Source organism: Belonocnema kinseyi, chromosome 10, assembly GCF_010883055.1.
Source record: "Belonocnema kinseyi isolate 2016_QV_RU_SX_M_011 chromosome 10, B_treatae_v1, whole genome shotgun sequence".
NCBI classification, from domain to species: domain Eukaryota; kingdom Metazoa; phylum Arthropoda; class Insecta; order Hymenoptera; family Cynipidae; genus Belonocnema; species Belonocnema kinseyi.
In genome coordinates, this window is record NC_046666.1 from 2,829,888 (window position 1) to 2,850,299 (window position 20,412).

At 19.1% G+C, this 20,412-nt stretch overlaps 1 protein-coding gene across 4 annotated transcripts in view; it reads left to right on the top strand.

Moving 5' to 3' along the window:
• LOC117181741 (ankyrin-3-like) overlaps positions 1 to 20,412 on the top strand; it is a 61,573-nt gene that overhangs the window by 10,424 nt on the left and 30,737 nt on the right. For all 4 annotated transcript variants that reach the window (XM_033374702.1, XM_033374705.1, XM_033374704.1 and 1 more), the window contains exons 3-4: positions 2,492 to 2,647; positions 14,196 to 14,393. In XM_033374702.1, coding sequence (XP_033230593.1) covers positions 2,492 to 2,647; positions 14,196 to 14,393 — 354 coding nt within the window. The remainder of the gene's footprint in view (positions 1 to 2,491; positions 2,648 to 14,195; positions 14,394 to 20,412) is intronic.

Below are 20,412 nucleotides of genomic sequence, written 5' to 3' on the forward strand. Positions count from 1 at the left end.
AAAAAGAATTAATTTTCAATCAAAAATGATAAATTTTCAACCAAAAAATATAAATTTCCGATAAAAAAAGATGACTTTTTAACAAAATATTTTAATTTTCAAGAAAATAGTTCAATCTGCAAACAAATAGTAGAATTTTTAATCAAAACGTTGAATTTAAAAAAAAATATGATAGAAGAAATTAATTCTGAATCAAAAGTGCAATAATAGACTTTTCAACTAAAAAGAATTAATTTTCAATCAAAAATAATGAATTTTCAACCAAAAAATTTGTAACCAAAACGTCGACATTTTAACAAAAAATTTAATAAAAGAGATTCATTTTGGAGTAAAAATACAATAATAGATTTTTAATATAAAATTAATTGATTTTCAACCAAAAAAGATGAATTTTCAACGAAAAAATATAAATTTGCAACGAAAAACAATGACTTTTTAATAAAATAGTTGAATTTTCACCAAATTTAGTAGATTTTTTAGGTAAAAGAGATTAATTTTAGACTACAAATTCAATAATAGAGCTTTCAAATAAAAATAATTAATTTTCAATCAAAAATTATTCATTTTCAACCAAAAACGATTTTTTTTCAAACAAAAAATATAAATTTGCAAACAAAACGATGACTTTTTAACAAAATACTTCAATTATCAACAAAATAGTTAGATTTTCAACCAAATAGTAGAATTTGTAACCAAAACGTTGAATTTAAAAAAATATATGATAGAAGAAATTAATTCTGAATCAAAAATACAATAATAGACTTTTCAAATAAAAAGAATTAATTTTCAATCAAAAATGATAAATTTTCAACCAAAAAAAAATAAATTTCCGATAAAAAAAGATGACTTTTTAACAAAATATTTTAATTTTCAAGAAAATAGTTCAATCTTCAACCAGATAGTAGAATTTTTAATCAAAACGTCGACGTTTTAACAAAATATTTAATAAAAGAGATTAATTTTGGAATAAAAATACGATAATAGACTTTTTAAATAAAAATAATTAATTTTCAGCCCAAAAATATTTATTTTAAAACAAAAAATATAAATTTGTAACCAAAAAAGACGTTTTTTAACAAAATATTTTAATTTTCAACAAAATAGTTCAATCTTCAACCAAATAGTAGAATTTGTAACCAAAACGTCGACATTTTAACAAAAAATTTAATAAAAGAGATTCATTTTTTACTAAAAATACGATAATTGACTTTTCAAATAAAAAGAATTAATTTTCAATAAAAAATAATTAATTTTCAACCAAAAAATATAAATTTGTAACCAAAAAAGATAATTTTTTAATAAAATACTTCAATTTTTAACCAAATAGTAGAATTTTTAACCGAAAAGTAGACTATTTTACCGCAAATATAATAGTAGACTTTTCAACTTAACATAATTAGCTCGTAATCATAATAGTTGAATTTTTAAAAACAAGAACAAAATTTTCTACCAAAAGATAAATTTTCAATCCAAAATGACGAATTTTCTTTTTACTAAAACAGTTGAATTTTCGTTCAAAAAGACAACTTTTTAACAAAGTACTTGAATTTTCACAGTATTTAATAGATTTTTTTGAGTAAAGGAGATTAATTTTAAATTAAAAATACAATAATAAAGCTTTTAAATAAAAAGAATTAGTTTTTAATAAAAAATTATGGATTTTTAACAAAAAATATTTATTTTAAAACAAAAAATATAAATTTGCAACCAAAAACTATGAGTTTTTAACAAAATACTTGGACATTCAACAAAATTGTTAAATCTTTAACCAAAGAATAGAACTTGTAGCCGAAACCTCAACATTTCAACCAAAAATTTAATAAAAGAAACTCAAAATACGATAATAGATTTTCAAAATAAAAATAATTAATTTTCAACCAAAAAATATAAATTTGTAACCTAAAAGGATGACTTTTTAACAAAAAAGTTGAATTTTCACCAAATTTAATAGATTTTTTAAGTAAAGGAGATTAATTTTAAATTAAAAATACAATAATAGAGCTTTTAAATAAAAAGAATTAGTTTTTAATAAAAAATTATGGATTTTTAACAAAAAATATTTATTTTAAAACAAAAAATATAAATTTGCAACCAAAAACTATGAGTTTTTAATAAAATACTTGGACATTCAACAAAATTGTTAAATCTTTAACCAAAGAATAGAACTTGTAGCCGAAACCTCAACATTTCAACCAAAAATTTAATAAAAGAGACTTAGATTTTCAAAATAAAAATAATTAATTTTCAACCAAAAAATATAAATTTGTAACCTAAAAGGATGAATTTTTAGAAAAATACTTGAATTTTCACAAAATTTAATAGATTTTTTAAGTAAAGGAGATTAATTTTGGACTAAAAATACAATTCTGGTGAAAAAATAAATTTAATTTCCCGGTTTCCTAGTCCAGCGGTTATTCTGAATGTCAGTTTTCCTCAATTTTTTTTTTTTTTAAATTCACGCAAATCTTGAATTAATTTTTCTTCAATACAGGTGGAAATTTTCTGCGATGTTACACAAAGAAGTCGCTCACAGGATGCCTTGACAATAGTTGAATTAGGAAAGAAACTGCTTGAGTGTGCGAAAAATGGAGCCACTGATATGGTCAGAGATCTCATGTGTAGAGGTGCACCATTCACCACCGATTGGGTAATTTTTTAAATTTTTTCCAAGTTCATTTTCAAACCAAAAACAAGAGCTTTAAAAAAAATTTTATTTTGAACAAATTACATAATTTTTCAATTGCGTATTTGAATTTTTAAAGAAATTTTTCAATCAAAAAAGAGGAAATTTTTGCGAAAAGAGATGAATTTTCAAACCAAAAGTTAAATTTTCATAAAAGAGTTGAATTTTATAACAAGAAAGATTTTTTTAGTGAAGATAGAAAAAAAATTTTAACGAAATTCTTGAATTTTCAAGAAAAAAGAGAAATTTTAAACAAAAAATGTTATGGTTGATATTTCAACTAAAAAATAATAATTTAAATTTTAAAAAAGACAGGATTTTGACCCTGAAAAATTGATTTTCTACCAAAAAAAAAGGAATTTTCAACAAAACACGTACAATTTTTAACCAAATAGTTGAATTTTTAACCGAAAATGAAGTATATGAATTTTCTTGGTGAAGAATTAATATTTGGTTAAAAAAAAGTCATCTTTTTTGGTTACAAATTTATATTTCTTGGTTGAAAATGTAGGATTTTTAATTGAAAATTAATTCTTTTTATTTGAAAAGTCTGCTATTATATTTTTGTTTTAAAATTCTATTTTTTGTGACAAATTCTACAGAATGAAATTTTTGCCAAAAGAATTGAATTTTATAACAAGAAAGATTTTTTAGTGAAGATAGAAAAAAAAATTTAACGAAATTCTTGAATTTTCAAGAAAAAAGAGAAATTTTAAACAAAAAATGTTATGGTTGATATTTCAACTAAAAAATAATAATTTAAATTTTAAAAAAGACAGCTAGATTTGAGAAAAAATATATAAATTTTCAAAAAGACTAGATTTTGACCCTGAAAAATTGATTTTCTACCAAAAAAAAAAGGAATTTTCAACAAAACACGTACAATTTTTAACCAAATAGTTGAATTTTGAAACAAAAAAGTTGAATTTTTAACCGAAAATGAAGTAGATAAATTTTCCCGGAGAAAAAATAATTAAAAAAAAAAAGAATTTTCTACAAAGCAGTTTAATTTTGTACGGAATTGTTGAATTTTTTACCAAATTGTTAATATTTTCAAACTAAAAAGCCGAATTCGCTTTAAAAAAATTTAATTTTTTAACCCGAGAACATAAATTAACAAAACAAAAAGTTTATTTATATACCAATCAGTTGAATTTTTGAACAAAATAGTTGAATTCTTAGTTTTAAAATTATTTTTTATAAAAAAATTTAATTTCCAGTTTAAAAAGTTATTTTTTAAAAAACAAAAAAGAAAGAATTTTCAATTAAAATTATGAAACTTTTTAAAAAAAAAAGACTTGGAAGAAAGTAGTTCAGCTTTCAACCAAGGAGTTGGATTTTCAACCTAAAATGATGAATTTTAAATGAAAAATGTTTCGGGTGAAAATGAATTTTTTTCATTGAAAAGTCTGCCATTATATTTTTGGTTAAAAAATTTTTTTTTGTTACAAATATCTTTTTTGCTCAAAATTCATATTTTTTTTAAATTAAAAAGTATTCCTTATTATTCGAAAATTATATTATTTTATTTTTAGTTTAGTATACTATTATATTATTGACATTTTGTTAAAAATTCTATAATTTGGAGGAGAATTTCAGTATTTTGTTAAAAAGTCATCTTCGGTTGGAAATTATTTTTTTTTGTTATTTGAAAAAATAGTATTATATTTATTTTTCAGAACTAATTTAAATTATACTATTTTTTTCGAAAATTGATCCTTTTTGGATTTAAAATTCACGTATTTTTGGATAGAAAATCTATCATTTTGGTGTAAAAATTCATCATTCGGTAGAAAATTTATATTTTTTTTTGTTAAAAATTTATCTTTTTTGATTGAAAAATAATTTGAAAAGTCTATTATTGTATTTTTATTTCAGAATTAATCGCTTTTACTTAAAAAAATCTACCATTTGGAGAAAATGCAATTATATTTTTAAAAAGTATTTTTCAGTCGAAAATTCAACTGTTTTATTGAACATAAAATTCATATTCTGTGGTTAAAAATTTCTCTTTTTGTTTGTTGTAAGGTAATTCTTTTTATTTGAAAAAAATAGTGTTATATTTTTGTTTCGGAATTATTCTAAATTCAAACTATTTGGGTTAAAAGTAATATTTTTTTGGTGGAAATTTCGTCCTTTTTGGGTTAAAAATTCATCTTTTATGCTTAAAAGTTAATTATTTTAAATTAAAAAGTCTACTATTAAATTTTTGTTTAAAAAATCTACTATTTTGAAAATAATTCTTTTTTGGTTGAAAATTAATTCTTTTTATTTGAAAAATCTATTATTGTATTTTTAGTTTAGTTTTTTTTTAACAAAAATTCAACTGTTTTGTTGAACAGAAAATTCGTTTTCAGAGAAAATTTTGTTTTTGAAAATTCAAATTTTATGGTTACGAATTAATTATTTTAAATTAAAAATTCTACTATTATATTTTTGATTAAAAATTCGACTTTTTAGTTACAAATTTTATTGTTTGAAGATTTAACAATTTTGTTGAAAATTAAAGTATTTTGTTAAAAAATCATCTTTTTTGGTTACAAATTTATATTTTTTTGGTTGAAAATTCATTATTTTTGATTGAAAATTAATTATTTTTATTTGAAAAGTCTATTATTGTATTTTTGATTCAGAATTAATTTATTCTATTATATTTTTGGTTAAAAATTTTACAATTTTTTTGGACAAAAAATTCATCCTGTTGGATAAAAATGCAAAAATTTTTTATATTGTTGGCCTTTGGTTCAAGTTTCTAGAATTTTATAAAAGTTTAATTATTTTGTTGAAAATTCAAGTATTTTGTTAAAAAGTTGGTTGCAAATTTATATATATATTTTTGAAAATAATTCTTTTTTGTTGAAAATTAATTCTTTTTATTTGAAAAATCGATTATTGTATTTTTAGTTTAGTCTTTTTTTAACAAAAATTCTACTGTTTTGTTGAACAGAAAATTCGTCATTTCAGATTGAAAATTTATCTTTTGGGAGAAAATTTTGTTTTTGAAAATTCAACTTTTATGGTTACGAATTAATTATTTTAAATTGAAAATTCTACTATTATATTTTTGATTAAAAATTCGACTTTTTAGTTACAAATTTTATTGTTTGGTTGAAAATTCATGATTTTTGATTGAAAATTAATTATTTTTATTTGAAAAGTCTATTATTGTATTTTTGATTCAGAATTAATTTATTCTATTATATTTTTGGTTAAAAATTTTACAATTTTTTTGGACAAAAAATTCATCCTGTTGGATAAAAATGCAAAAATTTTTTATATTGTTGGCCTTTGGTTCAAGTTTCTAGAATTTTATAAAAGTTTAATTATTTTGTTGAAAATTCAATTATTTTGCTACAAAGTAAACTTCTTTGTTCGAAAATATATCTTTTTTTTTATTCAAAGTATAATTTTTTTATTTGAAAAAAAAAACAGTATTATATTTTTCTTTCAGACTTAATCTGCATTAAATTATTTTTTTTTTGTTAAGAAATCATTTTTTTTAGTCGTAAATTCAGCTTTTTAAAAATTAAAAATTCATCTTTTATGGTTACGAGTTAATTATTTTTAATTAAAAAGTCCACTATTATATTTTTGGTTACAAATTCTAATGTTTGGTTGAAAATTCATATTTTTTCTGTTGAAAATAAATTCTTTTAATTTGGAAAGTCTATTATTATATTTTTAGTCCAAAATTATTCTATTTTACTTTAAAAAATCTACTAAATTTGGTGAAAATTTAACTATTTTATTCAAAAAAAAAAAAAAATTTTGTTAAAAATTCAACTGTTTAATTGAACAGAAAAATCTTCTTTTTGGATTGAAAATTTATCTTTTGGCAGACAATTTTGTTCTGGTTGCTGAAATTTTTTTCAACAAAATATCGATTTTTGACAATTCTGGAACTGAAAATTTAGTAGTTTTTTTTAACCATTTTGAAAGGTTTCAAAAGAATAAAGTTTTTTTTTATTAAGATCCCTGGAAAAACTAAAACAGAGTTTTTATTTTCAAAAATTAATTTTAAGAGAATATTGCCAAAATTGTAAAAAGATTTTTTTTATTCTTAGGATTTATCAAAAAATTTGAATGATTTTAAAAATTATTTAGAAGTTTTTGACAACATTTCAGAAATAATTAAAAATTTTTAAAAGTTCAAAACATTTTTTTTTAAATAAATGTAGATTTAGGAAGATTTTGAGGGCTTTTGAGAGATTTAAAAAGAATAAAAACAATTTATTAAGATTCCTAGGAAAATAACAAATGAGTTTTTATTTTCAGAACCTAATTTGAATAGAATATTTATTTTTTTAAATCGACAATTTGGTGAAAATTTATCTTTTTGGAGAAAATTTTGTTTTTGTTTTTGAAAATTCTGCTATTATATTTTTGATTAAAAATTCGACCTTTAGTTACAAATTCTATTGTTTGGTTGAAGATTTGACTATTTTGTTGAAAATTAAAGTATTTTGTTCAAAAATCATCCTTTTTCGTTAAAAATTTATATTTTTTGTTTGAAAATTAATTTTGTTTATTTGAAAAGTCTAGTGTCGCATTTTTAGTTTAGAATTAATCACATTTACTCTAAAAAATGGATTAAATTTAGTGAAAAGTCCACAATTTTGTTAAAAGTTTATTTTTTGGTCGGAAATTTTGTTTTTGTTTTTAAAAATTCCAGTTTAATAGCTACGAGATAAAAATTTTAAATTGAAAAGTCTACTATTATATTTTTGGTTAAAAATTCTACTATTTGTTTAAAGATTGAACGATTTTGTTAAAAAATCATTGTGGTTGCAAATATTCCCAAAATTGTAAAAAGATTTTTATTTTATTTATAGGATTTGTTAAAAATTTTACGAAAAATTCGAATGATTTTAAAAATAATTTAGAAGTTTGGACAAAATTTCAGAAATAATTTAAAATTTTTAAAACTTAAAAAAAAATTTTTGTTTAATAAATGTAGATTTAGGAAGATTTTGAGGTCTTTTGAAAGATTTCAAAAGAATAAAAACAATTTATTAAGATTCCTAGGAAAATAAAAAATGAGTTTTTATTTTGAGAACCTAATTTCAAGAGAATATTTTTTTTTTAATTCAAAATATTTCCATTAGTATAAAAAGATAAAATTATTTTAATTTTCTAGGATTTATTCAAAGTTTTAGGAAAAATTCGAATGATTTTAAAAGATATTTAGAAGTTTTGACAAAATTTCAGAAATAATTTAATATTCGAAAAAATTTCAAAAGAATATTTAAAAATATTTCAAATCAAGAAAGTTTAAGACATATTTAGAAGTTTTGTAAAGAATAAAAAATAATTGAATAATAATTAAAAATTATTAAATTTTTGGTTAAAACGTCGACGTTTTGCTTAAAAATTCTACTATTTGGTTGAAGGTTTAACTGTTTTATTGAAAATTAAAGTATTTTGTTAAAAAGTCACTGTTTTTGGTTACAAATTTATATTTTTTGTTTTAAAATTTATCATTTTTTATTGAAAATTAATTTTGTTTATTTGAAAAGTTTAGTGTCGCATTTTTAGTTTAGAATTAATCACTTTTACTCTAAAAAATCTATTAAATTTAGTGAAAAGTCCACAATTTGTTAAAAGTTTATTTTTTGGTCGGAAATTTTGTTTTTGTTTTTAAAAATTCCAGTTTAATAGCTACGAGATAAAAATTTTAAATTGAAAAGTCTACTATTATATTTTTGGTTAAAAATTCTACTATTTATTTGAAGATTGAACGATTTTGTTGAAAATTAAAATATTTTGTTAAAAAACTTCTTTTTTTGGTTACAAATTTATATTTTTTGTTTGAAAATAAATATTTTTTGCTTGAAAATTAATTATTTTTATATGAAAAGTTCATTATCGTATTTTTAGTAAAAAAATTTATCTATTTTATTAAATTTTCGGTTAAAATGTCGACGTTTTTGTTACAAATTCTACTATTTGGTTGAAGATTTAACTATTTTGTTGAAAATTAAAGTATTTGGTTAAAAAGTCATCTTTTTTGGTTACAAATTTATATTTTTTGGTTGAAAATTCATTATTTTTGATTGAAAATTAATTATTTTTATTTGAAAAGTCTATTATTATTGTATTTTTGATTCAGAATTAATTTCTTCTATCATATTTTTCTTTAAAAATTCTACAATCTGGTTCGAGATTTAACTATTTGTTGCAAATTTAGGTATTTTGTTAAAAACTCATATTTTTTGGTTAAAATTTCAACTTTTATTGAACATAAAATTCGTCCTTTTTGATTGAAAATTAATTAATTTTCTACAATTTGGTAAAAGTTTAATTATTTTGTTGAAAATTTAACTATTGGTTTGCAAAATCATATTTTTGGCTGATATTCATCTCTTTGTTGAAAATTCTAGAATTTGTTTGAAAATTTATCGTTTTTTGGTTAAAAATTAATTCTTTTTTTTTTTTGAAAAAAAAACAGTATTATATTTTTCTTTCGGAATTAATCTAAATTCAATTTTTTGTTAAGAAGTTGTCCTTTTTAGTCGTAAATTCAGCTTTTTGTTTGTTGAAAATTTATCTTTTATGGTTACGAGTTAATTATTTTAAATTAAAAAGTCTACTATTATATTTTTATTTCAAAATTCTATTTTTTGGTTATAAATTCTACTATTTAATTCAAGATTTAATTATTTTGTTGAAAATTTAATTATTTTCATAAAAAATTGATCGTTTTTTAGTTGCAAGTTTATATTTTTGTGATTAAAAATTGATCTTTTAATAGAAAATTGGGTTTCTTTTTGAAAAATCAACTTTTATGGTTAAGAGTTAATTAATTTAAATTCAAAAGTCTATTATATTTTTGGTCTTCACCCTTTTTGTCTAAAATTCACATCTTGGTTAGAAATTCTACTATTTGGTTGAAAATTCAAATATTTTGTTAGAAAGTCATCATTTTTTATCGGAAATTTATATTTTTTGGTTGAAAATTCATCATTTTCGATTAAAAATAAATTCCTTTTATTTGAAATGTCTATTATTGTATTTTTAGTCCAAAATTAATCTCTTTTACTCAAAAAATCTATGAAATTTGGTGAAAATTGAACTATTTTGTTAAAAATTCTTTTTTTTTTTTTGTGTCGAAAATTCAACTGTTTTATTGAACAACAAATTTTTCCTTTGAGACTGAAAATTTATCTTTTGGTACAAAATTTGTTTGTTAAAAATTCAACTATTATGGCTACGAGTTAATTATTTTAAATTCACATGTTTTGTTGAAAATTTAAGTATTTTGTTAAAACGTCGTTTTTGGTTGCAAATTTATATTTTTTGGTTGAAAATAATTTATTTTCATATGAAAAATATATTATCGCATTTTTAGTCAAAAATTAATCTCTTTTAGTAAATTTTTGGTTAAAAATTTTGACGTTTTGGTTACAAATTCTACTATTTGATTGAACTATTTTGTTAAAAATTCAAATATTTTGTTAGAAAGTCGTCGTTTTTTGTTGCAAATTTATATTTTTTTGGTTGAAAATTAATTTTTTTCTGTTGAAAACTAATTATTTTTATTGGAAATCTCTATTATTGTATTTTTGATTCAGAATTAATCTCTTCTATTATATTTTTCGTCAAAAATTTTACTTTTTTATTACAAATGCTACTACTTTCTGACCGATTGAACTATTTTGTAGAAAATTATTTTGTTAGAGTCATAGATTTTTTTAATTTATATTTTTTGGTTGAAAATTAATTCTTTTTATTTCAAAAGTCTATTATCTTATTTTTAGTTTAAAATTAATTAACTTTACTTAAAAAAACTATTAAATTTTGTTAAAATTCAAGTATTTTTGTTACAAAGTTATATTTTTTTATTAGAAATTTATATTTTTTGATTGAAAATTCATCGTTTTTGATTAAAAATTAATTTTTTTAAAAGTCTATTATTGTATTTTTGGTCAAAAATTAATCTCTTTTACCTAAAAAATCGACTAAATTTGGTGAAAATTAAACTATTTTGTTAGATACTTTTTTTTTCGAAAACTGGATAGGATAATTGAACAGGAAATTCTTTCGTTTTGAAAATTTATCTTGTGGTTGGCATTTTTCTTGTTGAAAATTCAACTTTTATGGTTACGAGCTAATTATGTTAAATTGAAAAGTCTACTATTATATTTTTTGTAAAATAGTCTACTTTTTGATTAAAAATTCTAATTGAAAATTCTACTTGTTTGTTGAAAATTAAACTATTTCGTTAAAAATTCACCTTTTTAGGTTGCAAATTTATATTTTTTGGTTGAAAATGTAGGATTTTTTATTGAAAATTAATTCTTTTTATTTAAAAAATCCATTATTGTATTTTTAGTCCAATATGAATCTTTTTTATTAAATTTTTGGTTGAAATCTCGACGTTTCGATTACAAGTTCTATTCTTTGATTAAAGATTGAACTATTTTGTTGAAAATTAAAGTATTTTGTTAATTTTTGGGTACACATTTTTTTTCTAAATTTATCATTTTTGAATAAAAATTAATTCTTTTTATTTGAAAAGTCCATTATTGTATTTTTGATTCAGAATTAATTTCGTCTACTATAATTTTGTTTCAAAAGTGAAGATTATTGATTGCAAATTATACTATTTGGTTAAAGATTTAACTATTTTGTTGAATATTCAAGTATTTGATTAAAAACTCATAGTTTTTGGTTGCAAATTTATATTTTTTGTTTGAAAATTAATATTTTTTGGTTAAAAAAATTCATAATTTTTTATTGAAAACTCATTCTTTTTATTTAAAAGCTTTATTATTGTATTTTTAATTTAAAATTAATCTCTTTTACTTAAAAAAATCTATTAAATTTGGCGAAAATTAAACTATTTCGTTAAAAATTCATCTTTTTAGGTTACAAATTTATATATTTTTGTTGAAAATGTATCATTTTTGATTGAAACTTAATTCTTTTTATTTAAAAAGTCTATTTTTGTATTTTTGTTTAATTAATTTCTTCTATTATATTTCTGTTTCAAAATTTTCGATTAAAAATTATACTATTTGGATAAAAATTTAACTATTTTCTCAAAAGTTCATATATTTTATTTCGAAATATTCGTTTTTGGTTTGAAATTTTTGTTTTTGTTTTGTTTGAACATTCAACTTTCTTGGTTGAAAATTGATTCTTTTTTTTCTTTGAAAAGTCTATTATTGTATTTTTGGTTCAGAGTTAATCTCTTTATCTGTTGGTAGAAAATTTTGTTCTTGTTTTTAAAAATTCAATTTTTATGGTTACGAGTTAATTATTAAAAATTGAAAAGCTTACTATTATATTTTTGGTTAAAAATTCGACTTTTTGGTTACAATTTCTACTATTCGGTTGAAGATTTAACTATTTTGTTGAAAATTAAAGTATTTTGTTAAAAAATCATCTTTTTTGGTTACAAATTTATATTTTTTTGGTTAAAAATTCATTATTATTTATTGAAAATTAATTATTTTTATTTCAAAAGTCTATTATTGTATTTTTGATTCAGAATTAATTTCTTTTATTATATTTTTGGTTAAAAATTCTACTTTTTGGTAAAATTTTTTTGACAATTTGGTTGAAGATTTAACTATTTTTAAAATTTTTAGTATTTTATTAAAAACTCATGTTTTTCCGTTAAAATTACAACTTTTATTGCACTAAAAATTCGTCATTTCGGAGTGACAATTGATCTTTTGGTAGAAAATTTTGTTTTTGTTTTTGAAAATTACAGTTTTATGACTATGAGTTGACAATTTTAAATTGAAAAGTCTACTATTATATTTTTGGTTAAAAATTTTACTTTTTGTTTAAAAATTCTACTATTTTATTAAAAATTCATCTTTTTTTGGTTACGAATTTATAGTTTTTGGTTGAAAATTTATCATTTTGATTGAAAATTAATTCTTTTTATTTAAAAAGTCTATTATTGTATTTTTAGTTTAAACTTAATCTCCTTTACTTTAAAAATCTATTAAATTTGGCGAAAATTAAACTATTTCGTTAAAAATCCATCTTTTTAGGTTACAAATTTATATTTTTTTTTTTGTAAATATATCATTTTTTATTGAAAATTAATTCTTTTTTTATTTAAAAAATCTATTATTCTATTTTTGTTTCAGAAATAATTTCTTTTATTATATTTTTATTTAAAAATTCAACGGTTTGGTTCCAAATTATACTATTTGGTTACAGATTGAACTATTTTGTATTTTTTTATTTTAATCTCTTTATCTTTTGGTAGAAAATTTTGTTCTTGTTTTTTGAAAATTCAGTTTTGATGATTAGGGGTTAATTATTTTTAATTGAAAAATCTACTATTATATTTTTTGTAAAATAGTCTACTTTTTGGTTACAAATTCTACTATTTGGTTGAAGATTTAACTATTTTGTTGAAAATTAAATTATTTTGTTAAAAAGTCATCTTTTTGGTTAAAAATTTATATTTTTTAATTGAAATTTCATCATTTTTGGTTGAAAATTAATTCTTTCTGTTTTAAAAATGTATTATTGTATTTTTAGTTCAGAATTAATCTCTTCTATTATATTTTTGGTTACAAATTCTACTTTTTTTATTACAAATGCTACTAGTTTCTTGAGGATTGAACTATTTTGTCAAAAATTATTTTGTTTAAGAGTCATAGTTTATTTGTCGAAAATTTATTTTTTTTGGAATTCATCTTTTTTGGTGGAAAATTAATTATTTTTATTTCAAAAGTCTATTATCGTATTTTTAGTCTAGAATTAATTTCTTCTACTTAAAAAAAAATCTTCTATTTGATGAAAATTCAAAGATTTTGTTAAAAGAAAAAATTCAATTCATCTTGAAATATATTTAAAAGTTTCGAAAAAAATTCAAAAATGATTTAGAATTTGGAAAAATTTAAAAACACTTCTAGATTTCTCCAGATTTTGAAATAAAATTTTAAAGTTTAGTTTATTTTTTAAGTTTTTAATTTATTTGTTGAAAATTTATATTTTTTGGTCGAAAATTCATCTTTTTTGGTAGAAAATTAATTATTTTTATTTCAAAAGTCTATTATCGTATTTTTAGCCTAGAATTAATTTCTTTTACTCAAATAAAAATCTTCTATTTGATGAAAATTCAAGTATTTTGTTAAAAAGTCATAGTTTATTTGTTGAAAATTTATATTTTTTGGTGGAAAATTCACCATTTTTGTTTGAAAATTAATTCTTTTTATTTCAAAAGTCTATTATCGTATTTTTAGTCCAGAATTAATCTCTTTTACTCACATAAAAATCTTCTATTTGATGAAAATTAAACTATTTTGTTAAAAAATCATGGATTTTGGTTGAAAATTTATATTTTTTAGTTGAAAATCGAAACTGCAGCTCTTTTATTGGCCAGATAAATCATTCCTGGTTTAAGTTTAATCTTTTTTATCAGAAAATTTTGATAAACTATTACAAAAACGGTATACAGTGTGAAAAAAATAAAGAGTTTCGATCTGAAATAAATCATAGATTGATAAAAAAAAATTGTGATAAAATGATGAAATTTTGGCAGTTGGGAACGAGCGCTTTGCATTTGGCGGCTCAGAGAAATCACACCGACACTGCTGAGGTTTTACTTAGAGCAGGGATATCGAGAGATGCCAGGACGAAAGTAGATCGTACTCCTCTTCATATGGCTGCTTATGAGGGCCATCACGAGATGGCGCAGCTGCTTCTCAAATACGGAGCGGATGTCGACAGCAGAGATATGGTAAATTAAATCCTTACTTTGAAAAATATATTTTTCAGGAAAATCCGGATAGTATAGGGAAATTTATTTTTTGACCGAGAATTTTATATATATTTTTTAAATCTTTAAGTTTTTCAATAATTAGGATAATTCTTATCTTTTTCGATTATGCTTTTATTCAATTTACAATGCGTAATTCATCAATCTTTTACTTAACAAATGTTTTATTTTTAAACTAACTTTTTTAATTTAAAGAATATTTTTTAATATTTTGAAGACTTGAACAATTAAAAATTAAAAGCGTTTGAAGTTGAAATTTTTTTATAAGAAAACATTTTTATTCAATAAATAAATCAAATAATTTATTTTTAATTTAATGATTGCCAGATTTTCAACTTAAAAATAACTTTATAATAATTTATTCGTAATTAAAGGCTTTTATTAATTTAAAAATAATCTTTCAGTCTAAATTATTCAATTTTTAATCCTTTTAATTTGAAATTTTTGAATTAAGAAAAATATTAATTATTGAATATTTAGCAATATTTTACTATTTATTTTAATTTGTTTGATTTTGTGAACTGTAAATATAAATAAATTATTTTTAAATAAAAATTTTCATAAATGTATTATTTCTATGAATTTTTTTTTAGTTATTAAAAAAAGTTAACCTGTGTTTTACTATTTTCTACTTAAAAATAAATACATAATAATATAGTCATAATTAAAGGTTTTTATTAAATAAAAAATATTTGGAGTCTAAATTATTTAATTTTTATCCCATTTAATTTGAAATTTCTGATTTTGAAACTGAATTTTTTACATAGAAAGCTTTGAATCTTTAGATTTTCGAAAAAAGTTTAGCGTTACAATTTTAATTGTTTTATTTAAAAAGTGTTTAATTTATAAGTGAAATATGTAAAAAAAAATTTTGATTAATTTTAAGAGATATTTAGAAGTTTTGAAATGATGCAAAATTAATTTTAAAAACTTGAAATTATTTCAAGTGATTTAAACGAAGTTTGTTAACATTTTTTTTTTCAGAAATTCTAAATATATTTTTAAATTAATCGAAAATTTACTACAATTTTTGAAAATCATTAATATTTTTAAAAATCCTTAAAATCTTCCAAGTTCTGTTTTAATAATTTTTGAAATCTCTTAAAATCTGTTAAAACTTTCTCTTACAATAATTTTTCAATGTGAAAAATCGTTTTTAATTTTCCTAAGAATCTTAAGAAATTTTTTTTATTCTTTTGAAGTCTTTCACAATTATTAAAAAAAATTCTAAATTTTTTGTATAAAATCTACAAAAATTTACCTTTTATTTTAAATTCGACTGTAAGTATTTAAAATTATTTCAAGTTCTAAATTTAATTCGAATCTTTTTAAAACTTCTAAATGTCTCTTAAAATTACTCTAATTTTTTTATTAGTTCTATTATTATTTATAAATTGAAATATTTTTTTTAAATTTATTTTGAAATATATTTAAAAGTTTCGAAAAAAATTTAAAAACACTTCTAGATTTCTCCAGATTTTGAAATAAAATTTTAAAGCTATAATTTATAAAAGTTCTAAATTTTGCAGTTTATTTGCGTTTCATTTTCAATTAACTTTGAATGCTTTAATTTGTTGTTTATTGTTTATTACTTTATATGGTACAATATTTCGAATATAGTTTGATTTTTTAAATTTTATTGGCTGTGAAAAATGTTTTTGAAAATTATGTAAATCTTTCAAAACCTTTTGAAATCTAATTTAAATTAGGCTATCATTTCAAAGTTTTAAATTAATTTTGTATCTTTGAAAAACTTCTGAATATTTCTTAAAATTATTCAAATTTCTCCCACAAATAATAAATGGGCGATTTTTTTTAAACACTAAAATTTTAAGACATTTTTTTTTTAATTTGCAGGATTACCTAAAAAAATTAAGAAAAAGTTCAATTAATTTTGAAAGATATTTACAAGTTCTGTAAAAATTTCAAAAGTAATCATAAATTTGAATAAAATAAATTTATTTCTGCGTTAAGTTAATTTTTTTAATTATATATTTAACTATTTCATTTTTGGTTGAAAACTGATTTTTTTTACTTCCAAATTCAATCATGTAGTAGAAAATTTGTATGTTTAGTTGAGATTTCATATTTTTTGTTAAAAATGAATTTTTTTGTAGCAAATTCAACTTTTTGTTCAAAAAATTTATTTTTTTAGTTGAAAAATTAAAAGTTAAACTTTTTATATTCTAAGGATTTTTTAGGTCGAAAAAGAAAGGACGAGTTCGTTAACCAGACATTTTGAATAAAATTTAAAACACTTTTTCGTTAAAAAATAATTTACTTTGTTTCAAAATTTACATTTTTTGGTAACAAAAAAAGATCTTTTTGTTTCATAATTAATCCTTTTTCTTTATAATTCATCTATTACAGTTAAATATTCATCATTTTAGTCAAAAATTTTAATGTTAAAAATTTATATCTCTGGTTGAAAATAATTAATTATTACCTTTTCGGTTGAAAATTGATTTTTTTAGTTCAAAATCCACAAAATTGTTGAAAATGTGCTTTCTTTTTATTTCAAAAATCAACTTTTTCGTTAAAAACTCATTTATTTTATTTAAAAATTGACATTTTCTGTAAAAAAAAATTATTTTTTTGATTTAAAATTGAAGTTTTCGGTAAAAAAAATGATTTTTATTTCTATAAAATTCATTTACTACAGTTATAGATTCATAATTTTAGCTGCAAATTAATCACATTGTTTGATAATTTGACTTTATTTGTAGAAATTTTATTTCTATTTAATTAAAAATTTATATATTTTTTATTTTTGTTTTTTAACGTTTTTGGTCAAAAATTAATCTTTTTGTTTGAAAATTAATCTTCTTGTTTAAAAATTAATATTTTTGCTTTAAAATTAATCACTCTGATTGCATTTTTTTTATACTGAAAAATTTAATTATTATATTTTTGGTTGTAAACTTTTTTTTCAGTATAAAATTCAACTAAAATGTTGAAAATTTAGATTTTTCGATAAAAATTAATTTATTTTGTTTAAAAATTGATGTCGGTAAAAAAAATTGATCTTGTTGGTTTAAAATTCATCTGTTCCAATTTTTTTTAACTTAAAACGTAATTATTTCATTTTTAGTTGAAATTTATTTTTTTTTAGTTCAAAATTCAAGTAAATTGTTGAAAATTTATCTTTTTTTAATTGACAATTCAACTTTTTCGTTTAAAACTTTATTTATTTTGTTTAAAAATTTACATTTTCGGTAAAAAAAATGTATCTTTTTGGTTTAAATTTTATTTATTCCAGTTAAAGATTCTTAATTTTAGTTTAAAATTCATCACATTGTTTGAAAATTTGACTTTTTTTGTGGAAATTTTATTTTTGTTTAACTGGAAATTTAATTATTTCATTTTTGGTTAAAAAGTGATCTTTTTTAGTTCAAACTTTAACTATATGGTTAAATGTGTGTCTTTTTTAGTTGAAAATTCAACTATTTCATTGAAAATTTATGTATTTTTTGAAAAATGAACGTTTTTGTTGAAAAATGAATCTTTTTATTTGAAAATTCATCACATTGATTGCATTTTTTTTTGCACAATTAATTTTTTTTAACTAGAAATTTAATAATTACATTTTTGGTTAAATTTTTTTTCTTTTTTAGTTCTAAAATCAACGAAATTGTTGAAATTTGGTCTTTTTTTAGTTGAAAATGCAACTTATTTTTGTTTAAAACTTCATTTATTTTGTTTAAAAATTTACATTTTTGGTAAAAAATGTATCTTTTTGGTTTAAAATTCATTAATTCTAGTCAAAGATTCATCATTTTAGTTTTAAATTTATCACATTGTTTGTAAATTTGACTTTTTTTGTAGTAATTTTATTTTTATCTAACTGAAAATTTTATGATTTCAGTATTGGTTAAAAAGTGATATTTTTTAGCTGAAACTTTAACTATATGGTTAAATATGTGTCTTTTTTAGTTGAAAATTCAACTATTTCATTGAAAATTTATGTATTTTTTAAAAAATGAATCTTTTTGTTTGAAAATTAAACTTCTTGTTTAAAAATTGATCTTTTTGGTTTAAAATTCATTTACTACAGTTAAAGATTCATTATTTTGTTTGAAAATTCATCACTCTTATTTCATTTTTTTGTGCAAATTTAATTTTTTTTAAAGTGGAAAATTTACATATTATATTTTTGGTTGTAAACTAGTTTTTTTCAGTTTAAAATTCAACTAAATTGTTGTAAATTCGCCCTTTTTTAGTTGAAAATTTAGCTTTTTCGATTAAAATTAATTTATTTTGTTTAAAAAGTGATGTCGGTAAAAAAATTAAAATTCATCTTTTAAGTTAAAAATTCATCATTTTGATTAAATTTTTTTGCAAAATTATTTTTTTTCAAACTGAGAATTTAATTATTGCATTTTTAATTTAATTTAATTAAAAATTTCCATTTTCGGTAAAAAAATGTATCTTTTTGGTTTAAAATTAATTTATTCCAGTTAAAGATTCATCATTTGGATTGCATTTTTTTGCAACATTAATTTTTTTTAACTGGGAATTTAATTATTATATTTTTGGTTGAAATTTTTTTTTTCCGTTTAAAATTCAACTAAATTGTTGAAAATTTTCCTTTTTTTAGTTTAAAATTCAACTAAATTGTTGAAAATTTTCCTTTTTTTAGTTGAAAAATCAACTTTTTCGTTAAAAAATCGTATATTTTATTTAAAAATTGACGTCGGTAAAAAAAATTTATCTTGTTGGTTTAAATTTTATTTATTCTAGTTAAAGATTAATAATTTTAGTTGAAAATTCATTTTGATTAAATTTTTTTTGCAAAATTTTTTTTTTTTAACTAGGAACGTAGTTATTTCATTTTTAATTGAAAATTTATCGTTTTTAGTTCAAACTTGAACTATGTGGTTGAAAATCTGTCAGTAGTTGAAAATTCAATTGAAGATGTGTGTATTTTACTGAAAAATTGACGTTTTTGGTAAAAAGATTCACATTTTTTATTCAAAATTAATATTTTTGCTTTAAAATACATCTATTCCAGTTGAAGATTCATCATTTTAGTTGAAAATTCATGACTTTGATTGTTTTTGTTTGTTCTTTTTGTTACAAAATTAATTTTTGTTCAACTGAAAATTTAATTATTACATTATTTATTTATTTTGTAAAAAAATGTCTATTTTCAGTTAAAAAAATGTATCTCTTTGGTTTAAAATTCATTAATTCCAGTTAAAGATTCATCATTTTACTTTTAAATTCATCACATTGTTTGAAAATTTGACTTTTTTTTGTAGTAATTTTATTTTTATCTAACTGAAAATTTAATGATTTCATTTTTGGTTCAAAAGTGATCTTTTTTAATTCAAACTTTAACTATATGGTTAAATGTATGTCTTTTTTAGTTGAAAATTCTTATATTTCATTGAAATTTTTTTTTTCAATGAACTTTTTGGATAAAAAATTAATCTTTTCGTTTTAAAATTAATCTTCTTGTTTAAAAATTGATCTTTTTGGTTTAAATTCATTCACTACGGTTAAAGATTCATCATTTTAGTTGAAAATTCATCATTTTAATTAAATTTTTTTGCAAAATTATTTTTTTTTTAACTGGGAATTTAATTATTAAATTTTTTATTTAATTTAATTTAAAATTTCCATTTCCGGTAAAAAAAAACTTATCTTTTTGGTTTAAAATTCATTTATTCCAGTTAAAGATTCATCATTTGGATTGCATTTTTTGCAACATTATTTTTTTTTAAACTGGGAATTTAATTATACATTTTTGGTTAGATTTTTTTCAGTTTGAAATCCAACTAAATTGTTGAAAATTTGTCTTTTTTTAGTTGAAAATTCATTTTGATTAAATTTTTTTGCAAAATTATTTTTTTTTTTAACTAGGAACGTAATTATTTCATTTTTAGTTAAAAAATTATCGTTTTTATTTCAAACTTGAACTATGTGATTGAAAATTTGTCACTAGTTGAAAATTCAATTGAAGATGTGTGTATTTTAC